Source organism: Tenebrio molitor, chromosome 3 (genome assembly GCF_963966145.1).
Source record: "Tenebrio molitor chromosome 3, icTenMoli1.1, whole genome shotgun sequence".
NCBI lineage: Eukaryota > Metazoa > Arthropoda > Insecta > Coleoptera > Tenebrionidae > Tenebrio > Tenebrio molitor.
Window position 1 is genome coordinate 10,566,095 of NC_091048.1, and position 23,742 is coordinate 10,589,836.

General features: G+C 37.7%; 1 protein-coding gene and 2 long non-coding RNA genes across 3 annotated transcripts; 1 reads left to right on the plus strand and 2 right to left on the minus strand.

Moving 5' to 3' along the window:
* The first annotated feature begins 812 nt into the window (after positions 1-812).
* On the plus strand, positions 813-13,191 carry LOC138126071 (uncharacterized). The gene is made up of 3 exons (XR_011157609.1): positions 813-7,884; positions 7,939-10,979; positions 11,290-13,191. It is a non-coding gene; the product is annotated as an uncharacterized lncRNA (long non-coding RNA).
* On the minus strand, positions 8,993-9,905 carry LOC138126070 (uncharacterized). Its single transcript, XR_011157608.1, has 3 exons — positions 9,775-9,905; positions 9,592-9,699; positions 8,993-9,530 (listed from the first exon to the last, which is right to left on the minus strand). It is a non-coding gene; the product is annotated as an uncharacterized lncRNA (long non-coding RNA).
* Positions 13,192-18,024: 4,833 nt separating the features above from the next.
* On the minus strand, positions 18,025-23,079 carry LOC138125855 (uncharacterized). The gene has a single exon (XM_069041401.1). It carries the CDS (start codon positions 23,077-23,079, stop codon positions 18,025-18,027), a length of 5,055 nt encoding a protein of 1,684 aa, XP_068897502.1.
* Positions 23,080-23,742: the final 663 nt, after the last annotated feature.

Sequence of the window (23,742 nt, forward strand, 5' to 3'; positions counted from 1 at the left end):
CGTCCACCGTGGGCCCGAGGAACGTCCAGGTCTCCAAAGACGATCAAGGCCAGGCAGAACGTTTTTTTTTTTTTTTTGGTTCGGGTTTGTGTTATCGGTCTGCTGGTGACCTTGCCTGCTAACGGCCGGTTAGACCGATTACAGTTTTCTTTTTAATTGTTCTTATCGTAGTTTTTATCTTTTGTGTCCTCGTCTGTCGCCCGATTTCCTTTTTTATTCGAATTTTCCTTTCCTTTTGGGAAGCGAGGTGAGGCTCGAGAGAACGGTCCAATTGATCGTGGGCGGCGTAGAAGATTAGCGTCGATGACGATATCGGACTTCGCTTTCGGTTCCCCCCCTTTTTTTAATTTGTTTTATTCAATTTCCTTTTAGAGAGTTTTCCTTTTTTGTATCATTTTTTCAGGGTATATATAAAGGTGTCCCAAAATTGGCGTACTAACTACTTACTACCTTATCAAGGATGTTTAAATGTAAATGGAAAAAAAAACAGACAAAAAAAATCAATTATTGTTATTATTATTATTAACGGTAATACAATGTAAACAAAGATATACTCGTACTTCATTACCTTGTAATGTTGCAGTGGTGGATTTAAGATCATTTTTTCGATTTCCAAAGCAGGATTAGATATTGGTAGTGAGTGATCTCTTACGATTGGAGGTAGCTGTCATGACAATTTAATAAATATATTTCGAAATAATTGACTTGTGAACTGCCATTTTCAAGGCCGCCAAATCAGCAAATAAGTCCAATAGAATTTTTTTAACATTTTTCTGACGTTTACCGTAGTGCACCGTTAGTACACCATTTTTGGGACACCCTGTATGTGCATCAGTTAGTTTACAATATACACGAGTACCTATCATCTAAAGTGTCAAGTAAGTAAAACTGTTTTACATGATCTCATTTTGCAATTTTCTGCGTCCCTTCATGTTCAAAATGAATGCCCTTTGTCAACAAGTTGTTTCGAATATGTACCTTTAAATAAATGGGGTACACATCATAAAGCGGAACCACTTCTTCTCCATTAACTTGGACTCGAAAATAACAATTTTCAACTCCTGTTCTTAGACATTCTTGATTTGTGGCCTTCATTAACAAATTTATAGCTGACTGGTTGGCACTGCCTTGGTCGCATATTGTCGCAACCACCTTTAATCCAATTTTCTGGCATTCTGTGATAACTTCTTGAATGACTGAAGCAAAAGGAAAAATACGGCTGCCTAAAATTTCTCATGTTCTTTTAAATCTTGAACTTATGTTTTTAAACTACATATTGAAGATTTGTTTGTTAGTCCCTGGTCTGTATGTAATTTTGTTTAACATATTTGTTAATGTCGGCGGTGATACTAAATTGATAGTAATCGAGAGCCTTTTGGACTATTTTTAAATAATGCAAGTGATAATATTTTTTCATCGAGTTTAAATCGTCTAGCTTTTGGTCGTATTTTTTGCAATCGCGTTTGTTGCATAATAAAAGCATACGTGGGTTCATTATCACAATCAACAATGTTTTCAAAGTTTGGACCGTTGGAAAACTTTTCGGCGTATTTCAATCTTTTTAGAAGACTACCTACACTACGTTGTAGTTTTGCAGTTCTTCTACTCCAGTCTTCAACTATTTTATAAATTTTTTTACATCAAGGAGTTAAATGTTTTTCTCTGGTTACATTCACTGCCTGCAATATTCCTTGTCTACCTTTTTCATGACCTATTTAATAATAATACATAGAAAACCATCCTTAACTCAATTTAATTTAATCCTGATGTTGATTATGGTGTTTCTTTAAAGTAAATAGTGGAACGTGCAAACATGGGGCCGTGTAAAATATGCGCACATTGTGCTTCAGTTGCTACAGTGCCATTTCTAGCATTTTTATTTTATGGGTTCCTGCCTCCTCTTTAGATGTAGCTTTATACAACTAAACACCAAATTACAAAATATTCCAAAGCAAAATTTATACAAGTTGATTAAGTTTGTGGTCTTGTAGAAAAAGCAGCAAATCATAATACCACAAATGTGGATGATATACATATTCGTCGCCGTCACCAGAATGTTTATAATTTACCACTTTTCTGTGTTCCTTCGGAAGCATCCACGTAGCGTGTTTTTTTTTTTAATAACTGTGTCTTTTGACGCATTTTCATCCACCTCCCTCAATTTTTCTATAAGAATTTTGTATGCGCAATGTTTCTTATTGCGGTCGCTATATTCCTTGCTTTTTACACACGACAAACAAGGGTGTGCTCGATATAATTCGAAGAATTCAGTGAGAAATTCGCCAGACATATTTCGTAAATCAGACATACTCGTAATACGGCCGCTACTGACCGCGCGGGTTTGAATGTACACGCAAAAAATCAAGACAGTTTTGATTCCAATTGACTTAAATGCGTGTGCCACACACAGGGAGTTTTAATTGTAGCCCGTGGCGTGTGCATTCAAGTCGCGACTCTCCCTCTCTGTGTGTGGCCGCCTATACAAATTGGTTGCTAAACAATCACTGGCATTTACCTGAATCAATTCCAGAAGTTTCCTTACTACACATGCATCCATAATTATTTATGTATTTCACCTAAACACACAAATTTTTATAAACTGAAATGTCAGTGGTCTAATCAACCATAATAAAAAATATATATTTCTTAAATCAGCTGCGATTTGATCTGTTTCAATTTTCCCTAACACATTTTTTAACAATTCACCACATTTTAGTTCGTTTATTTTTCAGTTTTAATGTACGTATAACAAAAATAGAACATCTTACATTTTTGCAGTAATAAAACTGAATCCATAAAATTAAATAATCAATTAAAGGACTGGGTATTCTTGTAGGTAAATACCTACATACTTATGGGTTTCACAACATTCTCAACTTGTTGCGCTGTTGCGCATAATTTTATTCAAAAAAAAGACAACAAAATATGTAATTTATTATTATTATTTTATTACACTTTTATACATAACGTTTCACTTGACTATTATTTGCCATTAATAGTATAGTGTAAGACTTGGTTTTTGCCAAAGGATTTATCCACTCAACATTTGACGTTAAATTAGACAAATCTCAGCTACGATCGTATGATAAATCTACAATCGGAGTCACCTTCACTTCACTCAGTCATTCGATCGGGAAAGCACAGGTCCGGACTTAGTACACTCAATTGGGACAGTACAAACATGCAAACAATAAACACTTGACACATCTGTCCCAAATCAAGGGCATACAGTAACTCACCAGGGGGTTTCCTTTCCCCTAAGTCGATCATGTTTTTCTGTGCGTTTTCAAACTTTGCTTACAATAGTCATTGACAAGTGGTTAAATTAGGATAATCCAAAATTTCTTTCCTTGAAGGATTACGTATCGCCAACTGTCTTTCTTTTCTAGAGTCAATGAGCTCTGGTAATACACAATTGAAATAAAATATTTTCAAATTTGGCACCATTTTTACTTCCCAAAATATTTTGTCCCTACATATCTGTAAAATAGAATTTATTATATTATAATAGTTATTTACACAATTAGTGGGATAAAAGCACTGGATATGGTTTCAATATTAGACTTAATAATACCACACTATCCAAATTAAATCACCTTCTTTATATGGATGACATAAAACTTTATGCATCAAAAAAGAATCACATTTTATCTTTACTAACAATAACTGAAAATTTCTCAAATGATATTGGGATGAGTTTTGGTATTGATAAGTGTAAAATGCAATCAATATGTCGCGGTCATTACGAACATTTAGAATATATAACTCAAGAAGGAGAAATCATTAAAAATTTAAATAAAGGAGAATTTTATAAATATTTAGGTATTAATCAATCAAATCATATTCAACACTCAATTATAAAAGAAAATTTAGAAAAGCAATTTTATTTAAGAATTAAATCTATTTTAAAATCAAAATTAAACGGTAATAATTTAATTAAAGCAGTTAATACATATGCTGTTCCATTACTGACCTATTCTTTCGGTGTTATAAAATGGTCCAAAACTAATTTACAGAACATAAACATTAAAACTAGAGTTCTTTTTACCAAATTTAGTAAACACCATCCTAAATCTGCTATTGAAAGATTTAATTTACCACGCGAAAACGGTGGTAGGGGTTTTTCAAATCTAGAAATACTGCTAAAAAATCAAATTGCTTCACTAAAAAATTATTTCCTCAATAGAGCTCGTGATAACATTTTTTTCAATGCTTTGGTTTCAGCCGATAAAGGCTACACACCTTTAAATTTAAGTGATAATATAATTTCAGACATTGTTAAGACAAATATACCTGACACAATAGCAAATATAAAACAGAAGTCTTTACATGGGAGATACTTTAAAGAACTGGAACAACCAGAAGTTAATATTCAGGCCTCTCATGCATGGCTTAAGAAATCAAATATTCACCCTGAGACGGAGGGTTTTATATTTGCAATACAAGATCGTGTTATAAATACAAGAAATTATAAAAAACACATATGCGGTTTACAATCGATAATTGATAAATGTAGGATTTGCGGAACTGAAGGGGAAACAATTGAACACATTATTTCTTCTTGCACCGTTTTGGCTCAAAGCGAATATAAAAAACGACACGATATATTCGCTAAAATTATACACATGAATTTAGCTGTTAAATTCAATTTATTAAAGAATACACAACCACATTATAGTTATACACCAGAAAGTTGTTTGGAAAATGACAGTTACAAGTTATATTTTGATAGAACAATTTTAACTGACATTCATATTAAGCATAACAGACCAGACATTATAATTTTGAATAAGCAAAAAAAGCAAGCATATCTTTTAGATATAGCTGTTCCAAATTCACATAATATAACACAGACATATAACACAAAAATTAATAAATATTTAGAGCTGTCCGTTGCTATGAGAAATCTTTGGTGTTTAGAAAAAATTTCGATTTTACCACTTGTAATTTCAGCAACGGGAATAGTACCGCAATCTCTTTTTAAAAATTTAAAAATTCTGGATTTAGATAACACATTGGTAGTTGAAATTCAAAAAGGTATATTATTATACTCATGTCACATCGTGAGGAAGTTCCTTAACATTGACACAGAACTTAATACACAACAAAGTCATAATGCGGAGGCGAGACGCCGGTAATTATGTTGATAAGCACTGCACTATTACTTGATAGTAATATCCGTAATAGTGTATGTACTCCGGCAAAATTGCCGTGCCGCCGGGTGGAGGTGGGATAGTTGAATTACAGGATTCGAGTGTGAAGATTGCAGATGACGAGGGCGTTAGCCCGAGTTCATCTGTAATCACACGAGTTTCCTGTAATATGCTTTAGCCCACGTGTTATGTACAAAATTTTATCTAAGACCGCCCCGAATTAAAAAAAAAAAGGTAAATCTTATTTATTTCCGCCAGTTCCATTACACCACTCAGTGGAATAATGAGTTACTTATCCCACTGAGTGGGGTAATGAAGGTCATTTATCCCACTGAGTGGAGTAATGAAATGCGTCCGGTAATGAAGTTCCTTATTCCACTCAAATGAGTGGGATAAGTGTCATTTATTCCACGGGATTAGATAAAAAATAATATTCGCTAAATGAATAAATTAGGAAGACTCTTGTTTATAACGATCTCAGTATCGGGATTATAATCCTCTTCAACCATAATGCCCTTTGGCGTCCAGATCACAAAGAAACACACATCTTTCTGTGTAATAGCAAGTTGGCCCTGAACTTGATAAAAGTATGGGTGGGGTGCGTTTCAAATACATCTTGTTCAGTTTCATCTCAGCAGAATTTATTAATTTGCGTTCAATACCTCCCTCGGGGGAAACATCTACACAATTTGCAGGGCACTTAACTTCTATAAGTGCGTTGTTATCTATGAGGCCGTCAGGGCTGGCACCGAGATAATAATGCGTTTTATCAATAAAGAACCCACATTTTGATACACTAAAGCCATATTTTAATTCAAATTCTTCGATGGCCAAAGATTCATGTTCGGTTCCCCATCGAGTATATTTATTTCCCTTAAATGTACAATACAAGAGCAGTTTCACCATATTCTGCCAGGAAGTAGTACTCCTCATTCGGCATATTTCCCCAAAATTGGAAGCTGTCAAGCGCAAGTGACGTTCTTGTTTCCACTTTTGGCTGGCCAATTGACTTCTGGTTTCCGTTTCGATGCCACTGATTTGTTGTGGTGCCTTCTGTAAATCTTTCAAAAATTTTTCCTGCTCTGCAGCATATTCGTCGTGTGTCATATCCGGGTTATTATTGGCATTTGGTCTATAATCTTGATCTTTTAAAGCCATGGGCTGTTTTTTTGGAATATTTCGTCCCAAATAACTTTCGTCGAATTTTGCGATTATGGGAAATTCGTATTACTTTTTCATGTACTTCACAGGAGTCTTTTTTACAAAGGCGTGATGGATTCGGCTAAAAAAATTGCCTCCACAATTAAATGAAATAGCCGCTGCTTCACACCTAGTTTGGTATCCACGACGAAGAGAGTAGTTCTTGCGTTTACCACCTACAAACTTGCATGGTGCTATTCTCTAACTCCTAACATTATGTAAAACTGTTATCTCCTAGACAACCATGTAAAATTACATTCTACAAAAAATATGGAATTCACTATGTCATTTGAACCTCTATAATTAACATCATGTTACTAACATTGGGCCGTATCACGACACCGTCATTAAAGTTGTCTTTAGGCTATGATTAGCAAAACACGTTATTAAATTTAATCACGACTTTAATCATAGACCTATCACGACCCCTTGTTTAGATCGTAATTAGCTAATCACAGCTTCTGATGTTTAAATGGATAAAAAGAATCTGGCAACATTGCAAAGTTCTGTCAATCGAGAAGTTTCAACGGCAATTTGCTCACTTCGTTTGAATTCCGTAAGAGTTGTTAACGGTTTTTGATTTGATTTGTGTGTGGACAGTTTTTACGTGGTTATTTCTAGTTAGTGTTTCGTTTTTAGGTGTTTAGTGTTTCGTTTTTAGTTAGACAATCATTTAATACTTTTTTAAGGTGTTTCTGTTGTGGTTCTGGAAGTGAGTAAATCAAATTTGGTAAAAATTGACACAACAATTTGTAACATTATATATACGAGTATAACGAAAAATCAGGAATATATTTTTTGTAAAAATGTGTAATATACTTAAAAAAACAGAATGTTACTCTCATTTTTTTATACACACATGTAGGTACTGTTTATTCCTTTTTTTCCACAGCCCAATCTGTTCCTATGTAAAATTTTATGTTTTTACAAAATTCCTATTTTCCATTTCAAAGATATGTCATCCAAACCAAAAAGAATCCGGGCGGGTAACTTTTCGGTCGAAGAAAAGGAGATGACGCTGGCTTTTGTTCAGGAGCACTCCGTTGTGTTGGAGAGCAAAACCGCGGATCCGAACATTTAAAAAAAAAGAGGAAGTTGTGGGAAGAATTGGCGGAGAAAATGAGGAAGGCGGGTCATATTCGATTTCCTTCAAAGTTGAGGGACAACTATTTTAGAATGAAACAGGCGGCCAAAACCAGCATTGCCCAATTCAAAAAGGAGCAAAGAAAAACGGGGGGTGGTCCAGGTCCATCAGAGACCGAGACACCCTCTGATATGGATTGGGCCATTCACAATGTTTGTCCCATCGACTTTGAGGAAGACGTGTCTGCGTTTGATTCGGACAATTTTAGAGTTAGTTAATTATTTTTAAATTTCATTAGATATCCATAAAGTTCTTGTTTTACCATTTTTTATCGCAACTATTGAAAATTTTGTAGGATTTACCCTCCTCCTCCTCCTCTATCAAGCCTGAATCCATTGGTCTTATAGATCCCACAACAGGATTAACCGAAAATTCAGAGACACAAAAGTAAGTTTTATTTAATGCATCGTTACAGAAAAATACTTATTTTATATGTCATAGTTTTCCCATCCGTCCTGAACCCCAACCTGATCCCGGTAGCAATGCGACTACAAAAAAAGCAAAAGGAAAAAAACGGCGGCACGAGATGAGTGCTTTTGAAGAAGAAATGCTTCAACTGCAGAAGGCACATTTAGAGGCCAGGATCGACAACGAGAGGCGGATCAACGAAAAGGAAATGGAAATTTTGAAAACGAAACATGAGGTGGAACTGCAAAAATTAGAAATATTAAAAAAAATTCAGTGTGGGAGCCTTAAGGTCGACTTGGGCAACATTTAAAATTATTATTAAAATTTGTTTCTCCCAAAACTTTTGAACTTTTTTAACGCTGTCAGATGGACGACCTTGCGCACCACCCAACAGGAAAAATCCCACTTAAAGTATGATCCTTTGACCGAGAATTTACAACTTTATTTCGTTCAACCATTCACTGTTCCGTATTTACTTACACCCTGAATACACTAACCGTAAATCAGCCACACACTTTAGCAGCTAAAAGTACTGCAGTCTTAATTTGAGTGAATCCACTTGTAAAGGCAGAATTAGTGTAGAACTTGGGGAAAATGTGAGTTTGAAATTATAAAAAATTTGTACTATCGCGGCCAAAAATACCTATGCAAACACCAACGTTAATCTAAACACATGAACATAACATTAAATATAAATTCCTAATTTAAATAATAAATAAATATTTTGTGACTTCATTTCAGAATAAAATGGGGACGCCTATAATTCGTTGACAGCAAAAGACGAATTTGCAAAGTAAAAAAGTGTTTCCATATTTTTGGCAGCGATAGTACATTGAATCGTAGGACTGATTCATAGGGTTAACTTGAAACTTACTGTTGTCTGTCACAATAGGAAGGTAAAGAAACTGAAAAACTATTTTGTGGACGTACGAGTCGATTTTATACATACTTTCGAAAGTCGGAATTTCATGTTCGAAAATCGCGTATCGGGATACATGAGTGGATGATCTAGTTACGAAGGCCACTACTTAATAATAGCAATTAAATCTGACGATATACGCATGTTGGTACTAATAAAACGACTATGAAGGTTTCTAAAAAGAACCGTATTTATTCATGTAACACAAAACAAAACTATACTGGATGAAAACCGAAACGAAAAATCGACGAATCAAACGAAACGAAATTAAAGGAGATGCCCGAAAATTCCCCCGTTCTATCTATGCAAAGTGCTCCTCTATGAAGTGTCGCCTAAACAAATTTCCAAGAATGGAGGGTGGGGCTTGTGCAGGATGATGGTCTTGGTCTTCATCAGAGGAATCATCATCTACATTTTCCTCTTCGTATTCCCAATTCTCATCAAAGTCCAGCTTGATGTTGTAGAGAACCGCCATTGCCACAATACATGCTTTAGCTGTCTCCAAAGACACTTGCATGCCATTTTGGAGTGCTCGAAACATTCCCTTCCATCGCCCAAAGCAACACTCTATTATGACCCTTGTTCTCTTATGGGCGCGATTATAAGATTCCTCTGCTGGACTATGAGGATGCAGAAGAGGAGTCAACATGTAATGACTACATGGTTATCCACTGTCCCCTAAAAGAATCCCCTTTTTCTGATTATTCTGTAAAAAAAAATAACCAAAAAAATATTCACACACTTTATTTAAGACATAAAAAACATACCTCAAATTGTTCCTTTAAATATGAATTTGCCCATATTCTCGAATCATGAGCACTGCCTCTCCATTTGGCCACAATGTCAAGGATACGAGAAGTAGCATCACACACAACCTACACGTTAAAAGAAAAGGTTTTATTTTAATGTATTTTTTTTAATGTATATTCACATATGTTCATAACATCTACCTGCACATTTAAGGAATAAAAGCCCTTCCTGTTGCAATATATAAGGGGTTGGTCACCATGTGGATTTTTAATTCTGACATGGGTGCAGTCCAAACAACCCACAACCCCAGGAAAGCCAGCCATTTCACAAATGTTGGTAGTTTGGATGCAATAGCCTGGGATACCTTCGCTATAATGATAGATGTAGCTGCTTGACTAACACCATGCAAATCACCTAAAAAAAAAAAAAAATTAATACAAAGACGACGACAATAACGTATGTATTGTGGTTATTTAAAAATATATGATGAAGTATTTTTGCACACTAATGTGTTGTAGCAACTGCATAATATAAAACCGTCATAAACAGTAACGTCGCGGAGATAGTTTAAATCGTTTCCACACTTTTTAAAAGAATATAAATCACACAAATTAACAGAGTTAACAACAAACATTTGCGTTCAAAGAATTCAAACGAGGAAACGAGGTTAAACGATCTGACAGAAGAGTCAACGACACTACGCAAGCTTACGCGTATGCGATGATAATGGGCGCCGGAAAATTAAATTCAAACATTAAAATAACTACTTACCTAATTCTAGCTGATAGCAACCCTTTGCAAAGTAACGCAACGTGATCAGTACTTGTAATAAAGGGGAAATATCACTATCCCTTGACGAATTCGCTTTGATGTCGTCCTCCACTAACTCCACCACAAATTCCACCGCTTCTTTCGTAAGCCGGTATCTCTTTCGAATTTCACGTGGTGAATATTTTTCGAAAGGATTTTCACGTGTGCGAACAACCCTTTCGGCTATTTCAACCCCATGAATTTCACGTACGGCAGCGATATCTTGTAAATCTCTCACAAAGTCCGCCATGACACCGTGATTAAAAAATTTAAAGACGCTCCTCCCCGTGTTTAAATCTCATCATTAAAAATTGCGGGAATGAGTCGTGATTAGCGCTAAAAATGGGTGTCATGATAGGGTTATAATTAAAGTTGTCTTTAAAATTTTAATCATGCGTGATTAAATTTAATAAGGGTGTCGTGATACGGCCCAATCTCTGTAAAATTATGGTGCCAAATTGTGTCCTGTAAACAATTAACAGAGGGCAAATGTCAAAGTTGTCAGTGTATTCTACAAAGTTTATTCTGGAAAAATGAATGCCAATGATGGTGTTCTGGTGTTTATATACAATCTTCTTGAAGAGGACGAAAGAAGGTATAAGTATAGTTCTCCCAGAGCTGCAGCGGTTTTATGGCAGGGCAATAGTAATTATTACGCCTGTTGAGATGCCGATACGCGACATAAACAGACCCCTGTCAATCATCATTTTCGTTCTATACCTGTCAGTTTACAGGGTAGTACTTGGACGAATTTACGATTAGGGGTTGTACTTGCGGTTTAAACCTATTGTCGGTGTTGTTAACGTTTATACAATGGTACCCTGCCATAAAACCGCTGTAGCTCTGGGAGAACTATATACTTAGGTAGAAGGTAGTATTTTTTTAATGTTTAGGAGTCGGTGCAGAAATTACATGAGAATTGAGAGGAAACAAATGAGGGATTTTAAAAACCGATTTGAAATGCCGGAGGGCGAATTCAAGAATCAATTTCGGTTATCTCAAGCCCTCGTAATTACCTTAGTAAATATTTTAGAACCACATATGAACCAACCCAGAAGGCAAACTGCAATACCTAATTATTTGAAAATTTTATGCACTTTAAATTTTCTTGGTCATGGTTCATTTCAAAGATGTGTTGGGACAAGTTTATGGACTAGCATGAGCCAAAGTTCTATTAGTAGAGCTGTATCTGAAATTACCTAACTAATTACGCGACTGCTTATGCCTGAGTAGATAAAGTTTCCTACAACTTTAGGCGAAAAGAATATTGTCAAAGAAGGATTTTATGAAAAATATGGTTTAAGAGGTGTAATTGGAGCTATTGATGGGACCCATGTTAATATCATCTACTGATGAAGATCATCCGCCCCACGTGTATATTGATCGACTAAGACAATACAGTATTAACGTAATGCTAGTTTGTGATAGCAACTGTAGAATCTTAGCATGTGATGCACGCTTTCCGGGATCGGTTCATGATTCTGGGGATAATGTTAGTCATTTAATTGGAGATTCAGGTTACGGATTAGAACCCTGGTTGTTCACTCCCTATACAGTAGTTGTAGAAGGAACACCACAGGCTCAGTTCAATATTTTACTCAGGAGTGGTAGAAATGTGATAGAACGAACAAACGGTGTATTAAAAGGAGGGTTTCGTTGTCTATCCAAACACCGTCAGTTATTATATCATCGAGGTAAAGCAGCAATTATAATATATACTGGAGCCATCCTTCATAATATCGCATTATGGGCCAATGAGGAACTTGATGAAAGAGACATACTTGTGGAACTACTTGACGACAATGATCCTATAGACCACGCAGCACTTAATTTAGGAAGAGCCGCAAGAGACAATTATGTTAGAGCAAATATTGGATAACATCTATTAAACTGGCTACTGTTTAATTAAAAATTTGCATTAGTAAAATTTTATTTTATTTCTTGAACACATTGTATAACAAAGAATCTACAGATTTAAAATTGGATCATCGAAAACAAATTCCGGATTTTCAAATTTATACTTGGCCACATCAAATTTAAATTTTGCGATATCCAAATCCAACCTTTTCCCTTCATTATTATTGCTTGTATATGCTTCTAGTAATTCTTCCCCAACAGTTTTTAGTGATTTTCTCTCACTTTGTCTTTTCCGTTTTACAGAATTTTTAAAAAATATACTTTTAGTGTTTTTGTCCATTTTTTTTTGAAGAGGATTTGGTGATAGTACGCGCTTTTCCGCTGTTTCATCTAATTCCTCATTATGGTTATGAATAACTGTGACCTCGTCCTGACTTTCTGTGGTATTCTTAAAATGATCCTCCTGATGATCAGACGGAGATAATTGACACTGAAGGCCCCCACTTACATTCACCTTCACACTCCCCGTAACGGCAACTTTACCCCAGGCTAATAATCCTCTTTCTTCTAAGGGTGTTAAATTTGCGATGGAATATGTACCACCACCTGTCCGTTTTTTACTTTCAAAAATTTTCCTATATTTAGCTCTGGTGGTGTTCTTCCAATCATCAAATCTCTAGACGCGAACAACAAGTTATTCGATAATGATAAACGTTAACACTATAAAAATAGAACTTACCTTTTTCCACTCTTCACATGTTAGAACTGGTCCATTTCCTTCACTATTTAATGCAGCCGTTAATCTTTTCCACTTTTCTTGAACATAGTCAGGATTAACAGTCGGATTTATTGTGCCGCTCCTGAAAACAGCATCTCCTTTCATAAATTGCAAGTATTGCTCATACTGATTGTGGCTGGTTTTCTTCTTTTTCGCTTCGTTATTTGTTCTGCCTCCATACTATATTTTGAGTGGTGTATTAGGAACGAAAGTCAGATTAGGTATTGAAAATTACTTACTTTGAATGACTATGATAATCTGAGTTTGCAAACGACTGACTATTGACTGAATAGCAAATGAATCAATGTCAAAATTATGACAATCTCAAAAAATCGAAATAACATTTTCGATCAAATGAGAAAATGTTGCTAAGGTAATAACAGTTCTATTTACAGAATTCCAAAATTGCATAAAATGTAAACATCTTGTTATAAGGTAATTTTGCAGCCATGTTAGTAGCCTGTTTGCGGTAGGCAATTTTTTGCTTATAATACGTTTCCTTATGCTTATAATCATAAGATTCATGTATAAGCTTATCGTAATATCCGATTCCTTACACTATTTTAAAAAATAACGTAGCCAATCAAATTGTTTAACGTTATATTTTGTTTGTCTTTACGCCTAATAAAGATAGATGTCAGGATCTGACAAATATTAACTTCTCCATTGTATCCATTGTGATAGCTAAATAATATCATTGAAAACTTCGAAATACTCAGAAAAATTCGAAGATGTGCTCCGCAGCCGAATGGTTGCGAGAAACTTAAAAAATTTTGTGACAGTTTTCTAAACGAATGTCAAAATTATAAGGGCATTATTTTAATATTTGTGGTTATGAAAATTTTCCGCAAATACTTTTGAAAATTATGAATTACGTTATTTTATAGCATAAAATCAGGCATAAGTATAACGAAAAATGATGTTGGGCAAACACTCTAATAACATACTGTAAAATTGCAGACTGTAAAATAATTTTTACAGAATAGCACCATTAATCTTGAAAAGCATGTCTGAATGTCTTGATACAAACCAGTCTTTCATAATAGAAACTACATTTTTTTCGTTTTCCGGTGGACTGCAAGGAAAGTAATTTATTTTTGAGCATTCTGCATGCTCTCCAAACACGTGTGATGCAACATTTTTTAAATCTCCCTCTAATTTGGCCAATTTTTCAGATAGACTATTTGTTTCACTTATGCGAAATTTTGTAGCTCGAACGACAGCTATTCGTAGAACGTAGACGTTGAGCATTAGACGTCTTTCGTACTGATGGAGCAACTGGCACATTTTTGGAATTATTAGGATCTCAAGAAAGTTTTGAGCGTTTTTGTGGTATTCTGTTTCACGATATAAAGTAAATGTAAAATCAATTGGTAATTTTTGTTAGTTTTTTAAAATATGAAGTACACTTGTCCATAAACAATTTGACGTTTCTCAGCTAAATAATTTAATTTAATTTAATTAGTTACATTCTGGTAATTGATTGTTTACATGGAAAAAAATGAAATCGTAATTTAATGTTATATGAGTTTAAATGTGGACATTCAGCGGCAACAGTCACAAGAAATATATGTAGAATTGAAGGTGCGGGGACGGTAAAAGAGTCTACTTGTCGGCGATGGTTTGCGAAATTACCGAATGGGGAAGAAGGTTTAAAGGTAAGAATCGTTCGGGACGAAAGAGTCCATCTTCTCTCGTCGTGGAATTGAGCTTTTGGGACAAAGATGGTTGGAAGTCATTGACAATAACGGCGAATATTTAACCCCATCGGAAAAATGTATCGATTTTCTTTTCAAATCATTATCTAGATGAGTTTGTATAGCACGCCTTCTACCTTAAAAAATAGGGCAGAATCCTTGAAATATTTGCTTTTTAAATACATCTTTAAAATTAGGCCAAAATCTTTGAAAACGTTAATTTTTAAATATACTTTAAAAACAGGATAAAATGTTTAAAAAAAATCAAAGTATTTTGACGGGGCCTTACTAGTAGTAACTTTTGTTGAATGAAAAGTGCACATAGGGTTTGCCATATGTTTATCTCCAAATTTTATCTCTAACTCATTATGATAAAGAGGCTTTTTGAATTCACAAGAACCAGTTTTTTTCCTGCAGTCATTAGGCTTCATAAGGGAATTTTGTAAATTATTAAATTTTGTTTTGCATCTATCACGTCCATTTGTTCCTGTTCCAACACAGTAGCCCATTTTATTTAGTTCATCTGCAATTTTGCTCCATAAATCTAATTTATTCTATTTTAGCTAATAATTGTTTTTATACGCCCCCAAATGGGGGCATAAATTGACCTTTATGGCACAGATCTGTCAAAAATCTGCCAAACAACGGTTGGTTTAATTATTCAAACAATGGTATCAAACATTATTTGATTAAAGAAAATCATATATTATACCTATACACGGTAACCCTAACAACATCAAAATAGCTAACTAAATTTGCATCGACACAACTTTTAGTTGGTTTCCTTTAAGGAATACTAAATATTTGTTTGAATGTTTTAGAAATTACAAAATAGAATAAAACGTTGTATGTACCACGGGCATAATTGTCGATTATGGCCCTCGGGAATTTAAAAGCCCTCGCTCCTCGGGCTTTAAACATTCCCTCGTGCCATAATCTCCTGATTATGCCCTTAATACATAAATAACTATTAAACTTTCGATTTATTTTTAAACTGATCATCACTTGTTTTTTTTTAATTGAGCAAAGCTAGTGTTGCCTCATGGTTTTCTGCAGTCGGTCTTTTGGAAGTTCGCCATAAACTGCTGTTGTCATCAATAACTTTATAATTTTCTGGTACAGTAATTTTTGTTGAACTGTGGACGTTTAGCTTCTCAATTTATTCTAAGTATTGGGCCGCAATTGCTGGATCTAAATATATCACGAGACAAACATTAAATTTATTTTTCATTTTATTCTCCATCATTTTATCCATAATTACACTCGTTGACTCGGATTGCATCTGGATTTTCCGCTACCTTGTCGTAAAATTCGCCGGTACAGGGTACTACCCTACCAAAATTGAGAAATGCTGGACTGTATCCGGTTACTTCGTTGACCGCTGTGCGAATCGCGTATCCGATTTTTGCCACCTCGGCAGTGCCTACCCTGCGATTGTATCTTCCAACAGGATTGCTTTGATGATGATACTTGGCTGTGAATCAGATCTTTTGAACCTTGTAGTCCTCGCAAGTCTTTACGAATTCGTTCCCGACAAAGTGTTTGCCGTTGTCGACCAAAATGAATTGCGGTACACCGTACACTAGGAAAATTCCGTTCTCAATGCATTCCGTAACCTTAGTGCTATAGTCCATTCATTTTAAATCTTGGGTAAAGTTGTAAACTCAAAACGCCGTAAATTACGAAAGCGGCAAGTTTTCATTGTGTGGGTACTGTAAAGTAGTAATCCCTCTGTTCACATAAAATTGGTACCACGTCGTACTTTCACCATCTTATCGACGAGCAAAAGAAAGAGACCTTAAAGTATCCGCAAATAAAAAAAAATTAAAACACATTTTGCGATCAGTGACCAAAAAAATGTTAAGAGATTGTTGATTTTGTATTGGGAAACTTTGTATTTGAGAAATAAAATTACTAAATAAAGAAATAAGAGTAATTAATAAAGTATCCATTACATGTATACTTTAAAGTAAATTAATAAATAAAATAATAAAATACTTACATAAACAAATAGAAAATTAATCGTCATTTGAATCAAATTCATTAGATGATTAACCAGTATTGGCAACAAATATTACATATTGAGTAAAATTAACGCACTGAATTCACTTTACACAACACAAGTTATTTCTTGAACGGTACAACTAAGACTGTAATTGTTTAGTGGCTTAGGGCCGGCCGGTCCTGTATTTTTAAAATTCGGGAAAACCCCATTATTATGTACTTTCTGTCTACGCTTGGGATGTCTTATTATTACCTGCACCCGTCGTATAGATAAGGTAAGCAGAACATATTTATAAGTAGTACCTAAAAACAGATGTTTTACCGACGAATGCAAATGTATGTTAAATAATGAGCCACCCAGAACACTCGATATTTGTCTCGAGAAAATCCGCGGATACATTTAACTACAAGAACGCAATGCCCTCAGAAATTTAATGTTTGGGATGGTATTTTTAATAATCAAATTATTGGGCGATTTTAGTAGTAAATTTAAACAGAAACATATTTCGACATTTTGATAAATGTGAATAAAAATGTTTCTAATAACTTGACCATTTAACAAATGTTAAATTTAATCAATTTCTTAATGAAGTAGGTACCTGAAATCACGCAAAAACTATTTTTCATGTTAAATTCCTATGGTCAGTGTTTCGGTTCAATTGCCTCCTACGAAGTTTGACGGATGTTTCCGCACCCAGGAGTTTGAACCTTTGACACGCCAATTGCGTGTCCGGTAGGGTTTTCTTTTTACGCGTAGGGGTTTCGCACAATGTGGACCGTGATTTCAAAATGAGGATAGATGCTTCAGATTAATGCAAAGATGTATTGGTGTTTCTGGTTCTACATTTGCTTATCAACTAACTTAAAACTAACGAAAATGTACAAAAGTGAATTCGCACCCCCTCTCCGTCATGGGTAGTACGCTGGTGGTCTTTTGCAAGATGTGCATGAGCCAGATGGCGGGACTTTCCCACTATTGTGAAAGAGACCACCAACGTACCGGCACCGGGGATGATTGTCGACAGGAATATTGGAAGCGGCGTCATAAACTAAATTGGACCGGCCGCTCCAACATCCCGCCCCTCATTGAAGGCTTCCTTCAATATTAAATTTAAACGGTATATACAAATCAATTATGTATGACACATCGGTGTGCACATGTACAATTGAAACTTATGACTAAAGAACAAACGACAAAACAAAAAACAAAAAAAAACGAAATGAATACAAACAAACAAACAAACAAAAATGGGTAAATAGGCACTATCACTAAAAGTTCAAAAAAGTTCGAACACTCTCACTGGTTAACTGTACATAGAGGCCATGGGTAAAACACACACTTTGTTTATTGAGCGGGTCACTTCACCTTTTGAAGTTTTTAAAGTCACTACACGCACACAACCATCCTTTCCTGGGTGTAGGCGAACGACACGTGCCAAGCGCCATTGAAGGGGTGGTGAATTGTCTTCCTTGATGACCGCTAACTCGCCCACTTCGATGTTTGGAAGACGCTGGTTCCACTTACGGCGGGGTTGTAATTGCGTCAGGTAGTCCACGGACCACCTTTTCCAAAAATGCTGCCGAAGTTGTTCCACATATTGCCATCGAGACAGCCGGTTGATGGGCAAAGGCGTTACGTCATGCTCCACGGGGGCAGTGAGCAGATCACCTATTAAGAAGTGGCTTGGGGAAAGGGCGATTAGGTCATTGGGGTCGTTGGAGATGGGTGTCAAAGGACGTGAATTCAGGCAGGCTTCGATCTGTGTTAATACCGTGTGCATCTCCTCATATGTTAGTGATGTCAGACCAATCACTCTTTTAAGGTGTGACTTTACGGACCGGATACCTGCCTCCCATATCCCACCGTGATGGGGACTATGGGGAGGAATGAAATGCCACCGGACCGTACGATCGGCTAGCCGGTCAATTACATCGCGTTCGAATTTTTGAGACTTTAACATTTCGCCAAGTTCGGATAATTCATTACGAGCACCCACAAAATTCGTTCCGTTGTCCGAATATAAATTTGCAACGTGCCCGCGACGGGATATGAAGCGTTTGAGAGCGCCCAAAAACGATTGAGAACTCAAATCTCCGACGAGCTCTAAATGTAACGCTTTGGTCGCAAAGCAGACAAACAGGGCGATATAACCCTTTACCGTCCTTTTGCCTCTACCTCGACCCTCTTTCAGGTACACTGGACCGCCAAAGTCAACGCCGCTGTTGAGAAAAGGTCGGGCCGGTTGAACGCGATCTTTGGGCAAATCACCCATTAATTGTGACGATGTCGTCGGATTTGCTCGGAAGCATTTGAGGCAATTGTGAATGATTCGCCGCACCACGGAGCGCCCCGACATGGGCCAGTACCTTTGTCGCAGAGAGGCCAATGTAGCCTGAGGGCCGGCATGCAATAATGAGATGTGCTCCGCTTGAATGATTAATTCGGTGATTTCGCACTTGGGTAACACTATTGGGTGCTTAACGTCCGAATGAGCGCCGGAATTTCTTAAACGACCTCCGACACGTATGAGTCCGCTGTCGTCGAGGAAAGGGTTGAGTGATATCAGACGACTTTTCTTGCTGACTTGACGACCGCCCTCGAGTTCTTTGATTTCGGTACTAAACGCTTGATACTGTACGTTTTTTAAAATGATAAGCATTGATCTTTGTAATTCAGACACTTTCAAGGGACCGGTGTGCTTCGTGATGGGCTTTCGACAATTTTCCGCGAATCGTAAACAATACGACAACACGCGTTGTAGTTTGCGCAACGATGAAAATCGAGTCAAAAAATCTGGTGGTAACATTTTCTCGGAAGTTATCGCGACAGCAACCACACGTCGTTGTTCCGGCAACTCCTGATCGTTGGCGAAGTTTGGATTCGTCTGACAGTACTTCGGCCAATGCTGTGCCTCGTTTGACAACCAGGATGGCCCGTGCCACCATAATGGAGAATCAATCAATTCGCGGGGTGAACAGCCTCGTGAGATTATGTCCGCAGGATTGTCTTTGGTGTTGACGTAACTCCAGACGCAATTTTTTGTTAACACCTGAATCTCGGAAACACGGTTTGCAACGAACGTTTTCCAAGTCGCTGGCTCGGCCGCTAACCACGACAAAACGATTTGAGAATCCGTCCAACAGCATGTCTTCGCGATGGGCAAATTCAAAGATTGTCTTAGGCTAGCAATTAACTTTGATAGCAACAACGCCCCGTAGAGCTCCAAGCGAGGGAGAGTTATTGTCTTGAGGGGTGCCGCTCGAGATTTAGCGCAAAGTAACCGGGTTTGATGGGGTGTCGCGGTGTTTAAGGATCTGATATAGATGCATGCTCCGTAAGCGCGTTCGGATGCATCGCAAAAACCGTGGAGTTCGAATCCAATGGGATTCTGATTCGAAGTTACCTGCCGAGGAATCTCCAACTGATTCAATTCAGGTAAGCTGGCAATGAATGAATCCCAGGTAGTCAGGATCCTTATTGGGACGGACTCATCCCACCCAACATTTAACGACCATAGCGATTGGATCATTAATTTTGCAATTAGGATGACCGGACCCACAAGACCGAGAGGGTCAAAAATCTGCGCGGTGATTGATAAGATTCGTCGCTTGGTTACCCGATTTCCTGACTGGATCTGACATATGGAATATTTTAACGCGTCATGTGTGCAATTCCATAATAGACCTAATGTTTTGGAGTCGCCATGTTTATCGAAATTCACCATGACTTCATTTTCACTTAACGTGGGCAATAGCTCGGGGCAATTTGATGCCCATTTGTTTAACGGGAAACAGCCTTTGTCAAGGATTGCCACTATATTGTCGCGTAACGCGCGCGCTTCGCGGACCGTTTTTGCTCCAGTTAGCAGGTCGTCCACATACGTGTCCTGCATGATTGACCGCTGAGCTTCGGGATTATTTGAGCCTTCTTCCAGCGCTACCTGTTGTATGCATCGCGTAGCCAGGTAGGACGATGACGCCATGCCGTAGGTAACCGTGTTAAGCTCGTAAACTTGAACCGGATGGGACGGGTCGCGACGCCATAAAATTCGTTGGTACTTTCTGTCCTCTTTGTCCAATTGTATTTGCCGATACATTTTTGTTATATCCGCGGATATCACGATGTTATAACGCGTAATGATGGCAAAGAGATCCTGTTGTACCACCGGACCTACCATTAATTTGTCGTTTAGACTGACACCGTTAGAGGTTTTGGCCGATGCGTCAAAGACTACGCGCAATTTGGTGGAAACACTGGACTCTTTTACTACCGAGTGATGAGGTAAAAAATACCCGTCGTTGGAGAACATTTCGCGATCTTCAATTGTTACCGGTGACATGTGATGCAAAGATTGATATTCGTCCAAGAACAATTGATAGGAAACGCGCAAATCCGGAGATCTTTTTAATCGTCTTTCAAGACCGTGTAACCTTTTCAAAGCGATGTCATAAGACGACCCTAACTGTTTTGAATTGTCTTTGAATGGTAGTCTGACTGTGAATCGGCCGTCATTGTCGCGTTTGACGGTGGAGATGAAATGTGTCTCACACGCTCGTTCAGCGGAAGTTAGCGATTTGTGAACCGGAGTTTCCTCAATTTCCCAAAATTTCGCAATTCGAGCGTCGAGAGGATTCACTGCGCTGGTTACGACGTGTAAATTCGTCACGGAATTTTGCGGAAGTTTGGCAGGTAGACGCATTGCGCCTCCGGCTATCCATCCCAGGTGGGTCTTTTGGAAAACCGGGTGCACTTTGGTGGCCTTGATTTGACCGACACAGAGGAGGTCCCAAAAGATTTCAGCACCGATTAGAATGTCTATGGGACCGGAACGATGAAACTGCGGATCCGCTAGCTTGATGTTATTTGGGATTTGGAGGAGACTTGCATTTATCGATTCCGCCGGCACTGAATGAGTTATGATCGGTACTACAAGACAATTCAAGTTAGCACCGAACGCATTGTGAAATGATTTGACTTGCAGACTGGCGATTTTATTGACAATGCTGCCGTTAGCATTACCAATTCCGGTGACGCGGATGTTGGTTTCTTTCGAATTGACCCTTAAACGTTTGCAAGTTTCGACCGTTACGAAGTTGGATTGAGACCCAACATCAATCAATGCGCGACACGATTGATATTGGCCGGTGTTGTCTCGTACGAGAATGACTGCTGTTGATAAAAGTACCTGCGATTCGTAACTATGACAGTGATGGTTAGCTACGATCGGGGTGTCTTCAGCCGCGTTCGTTGTCACAGGTGCTGCGTGTTCCGTCAAATGGAGCAATGAGTTGTGCATTTTATTACAAATTTTACAAACTCCTGACTTGCATTGGGACGCGGAATGTGAGGTGCTCCTCAAGCAATTGAAACATAATTTTAATCTTTTGACTTCGGCGATCCGAGCCGAAACGGACAAATTTAAAAATTGTTTGCATTGATACATAAAATGGTTTTGATTGCACAACTTGCACGAGGGTTGTTGCGTAGCCAAGTTGGAGGAAGATCTCGTGAACGGCGCTTTTGATTTCTGTTGCGGATTTGACTTGGATTGAACGTCACGGTTCTTTTCGGGGTTTTTGTGAAATTGGATCGCTTCCCACACGCGACAGCGATCCTTGAGGTACGCGTACATGTCCTTTAGCGTTGGCATCGTTTTTTTGTTGGTTGTTTCCCATTCCCGCATGGTAAATGCATCTAATTTTAATTCGATTAAATGGATTATTAGAAGATCCCATGTTTCCGTCGGCGCATCTAACGTGTTTAACACTTTCAAGTGCAAATCTACCTTGTCGATAAGTTGCCTCAGAGACGCGGGAGAATCTTTTGTGACGTTAGGTAAATCGAATAACGCGCGAATGTGATTTTTTATGATCAAACGTTGATCGTCATACCTTTCTTTCAGCAAAGCAATCGCGATTGGATAATTTTCGGTGGTGATGCCTAAAGATTTGATCACGCTACTGGCTTCCCCTGTGACGCACGAATTTAAATACTGAAATTTCTGTATCGGCGACAAAGATGCGTTGCTGTGAATTAGCGAATCAAATCTCTGATAAAATGAGAGCCACTGCTCCCAGCTTCCATCGAAAGAAGGTAAACTCATAGTCGGAAGCGCTACCGGTACGAAGTTCGGATTCGTAACCGATATATTCGAATGATGAGTGCTTCCGTTTGGCGTTTCCGATTTCGCGGCGTCCAGAATTTTGTTGACGCGAACCGCCGCTGCGATAAAATTGTTTTCGAACTCTTCGCGATAGTCGACCTGCTCGTCTACAGCATCTTCTTCAACGTGAGATTCGATTTGTTTTTGGACGCTGTCAAATTCGCTCTCTAAGCTTTTAAATTTCTCAAATTTCATTTTTAGTTAATCAAAATTCGGATTTTCTTGGTTGAGCTCGTCGACCATCGAAACAAACTTTGTGAGGCGGGCCTTCAATGCCCCTCTGGATTTGATTAATGCAGCTAATGATAGCTCAGGCATTTTGAAAGTTATGTACGAACGTTATGTAATGTAACCAACCGCCTTAATGACTAAATTCGTTCTGACTAAACGATGGTTTTTACTTCAAACCGCAATTTGAGGTATGCACACAATTTGGAAGGTTGGTGAGTGATAAGAAATGTGGATGAGAAGGAAGCCACTGACCTGCACTTTCCTTTGCTCTACGGGGGGTGTCGTCGCTGCCTCGGGAACCTCTGGGCCTGCAGATGGATTCGTCGCAATCTCGATTACGATCCTGGTTCGCTGCGAGGGCGCTCGATTGTTGCACTGGACTTTGATTGCACTGAAGCACTACTTTTTGATACACATCCGGCTCGAAGGACCAAAAAATGTTTCGGTTCAATTGCCTCCTACGAAGTTTGACGGATGTTTCCGCACCCAGGAGTTTGAACCTTTGACACGCCAATTGCGTGTCCGGTAGGGTTTTCTTTTTACGCGTAGGGGTTTCGCACAATGTGGACCGTGATTTCAAAATGAGGATAGATGCTTCAGATTAATGCAAAGATGTATTGGTGTTTC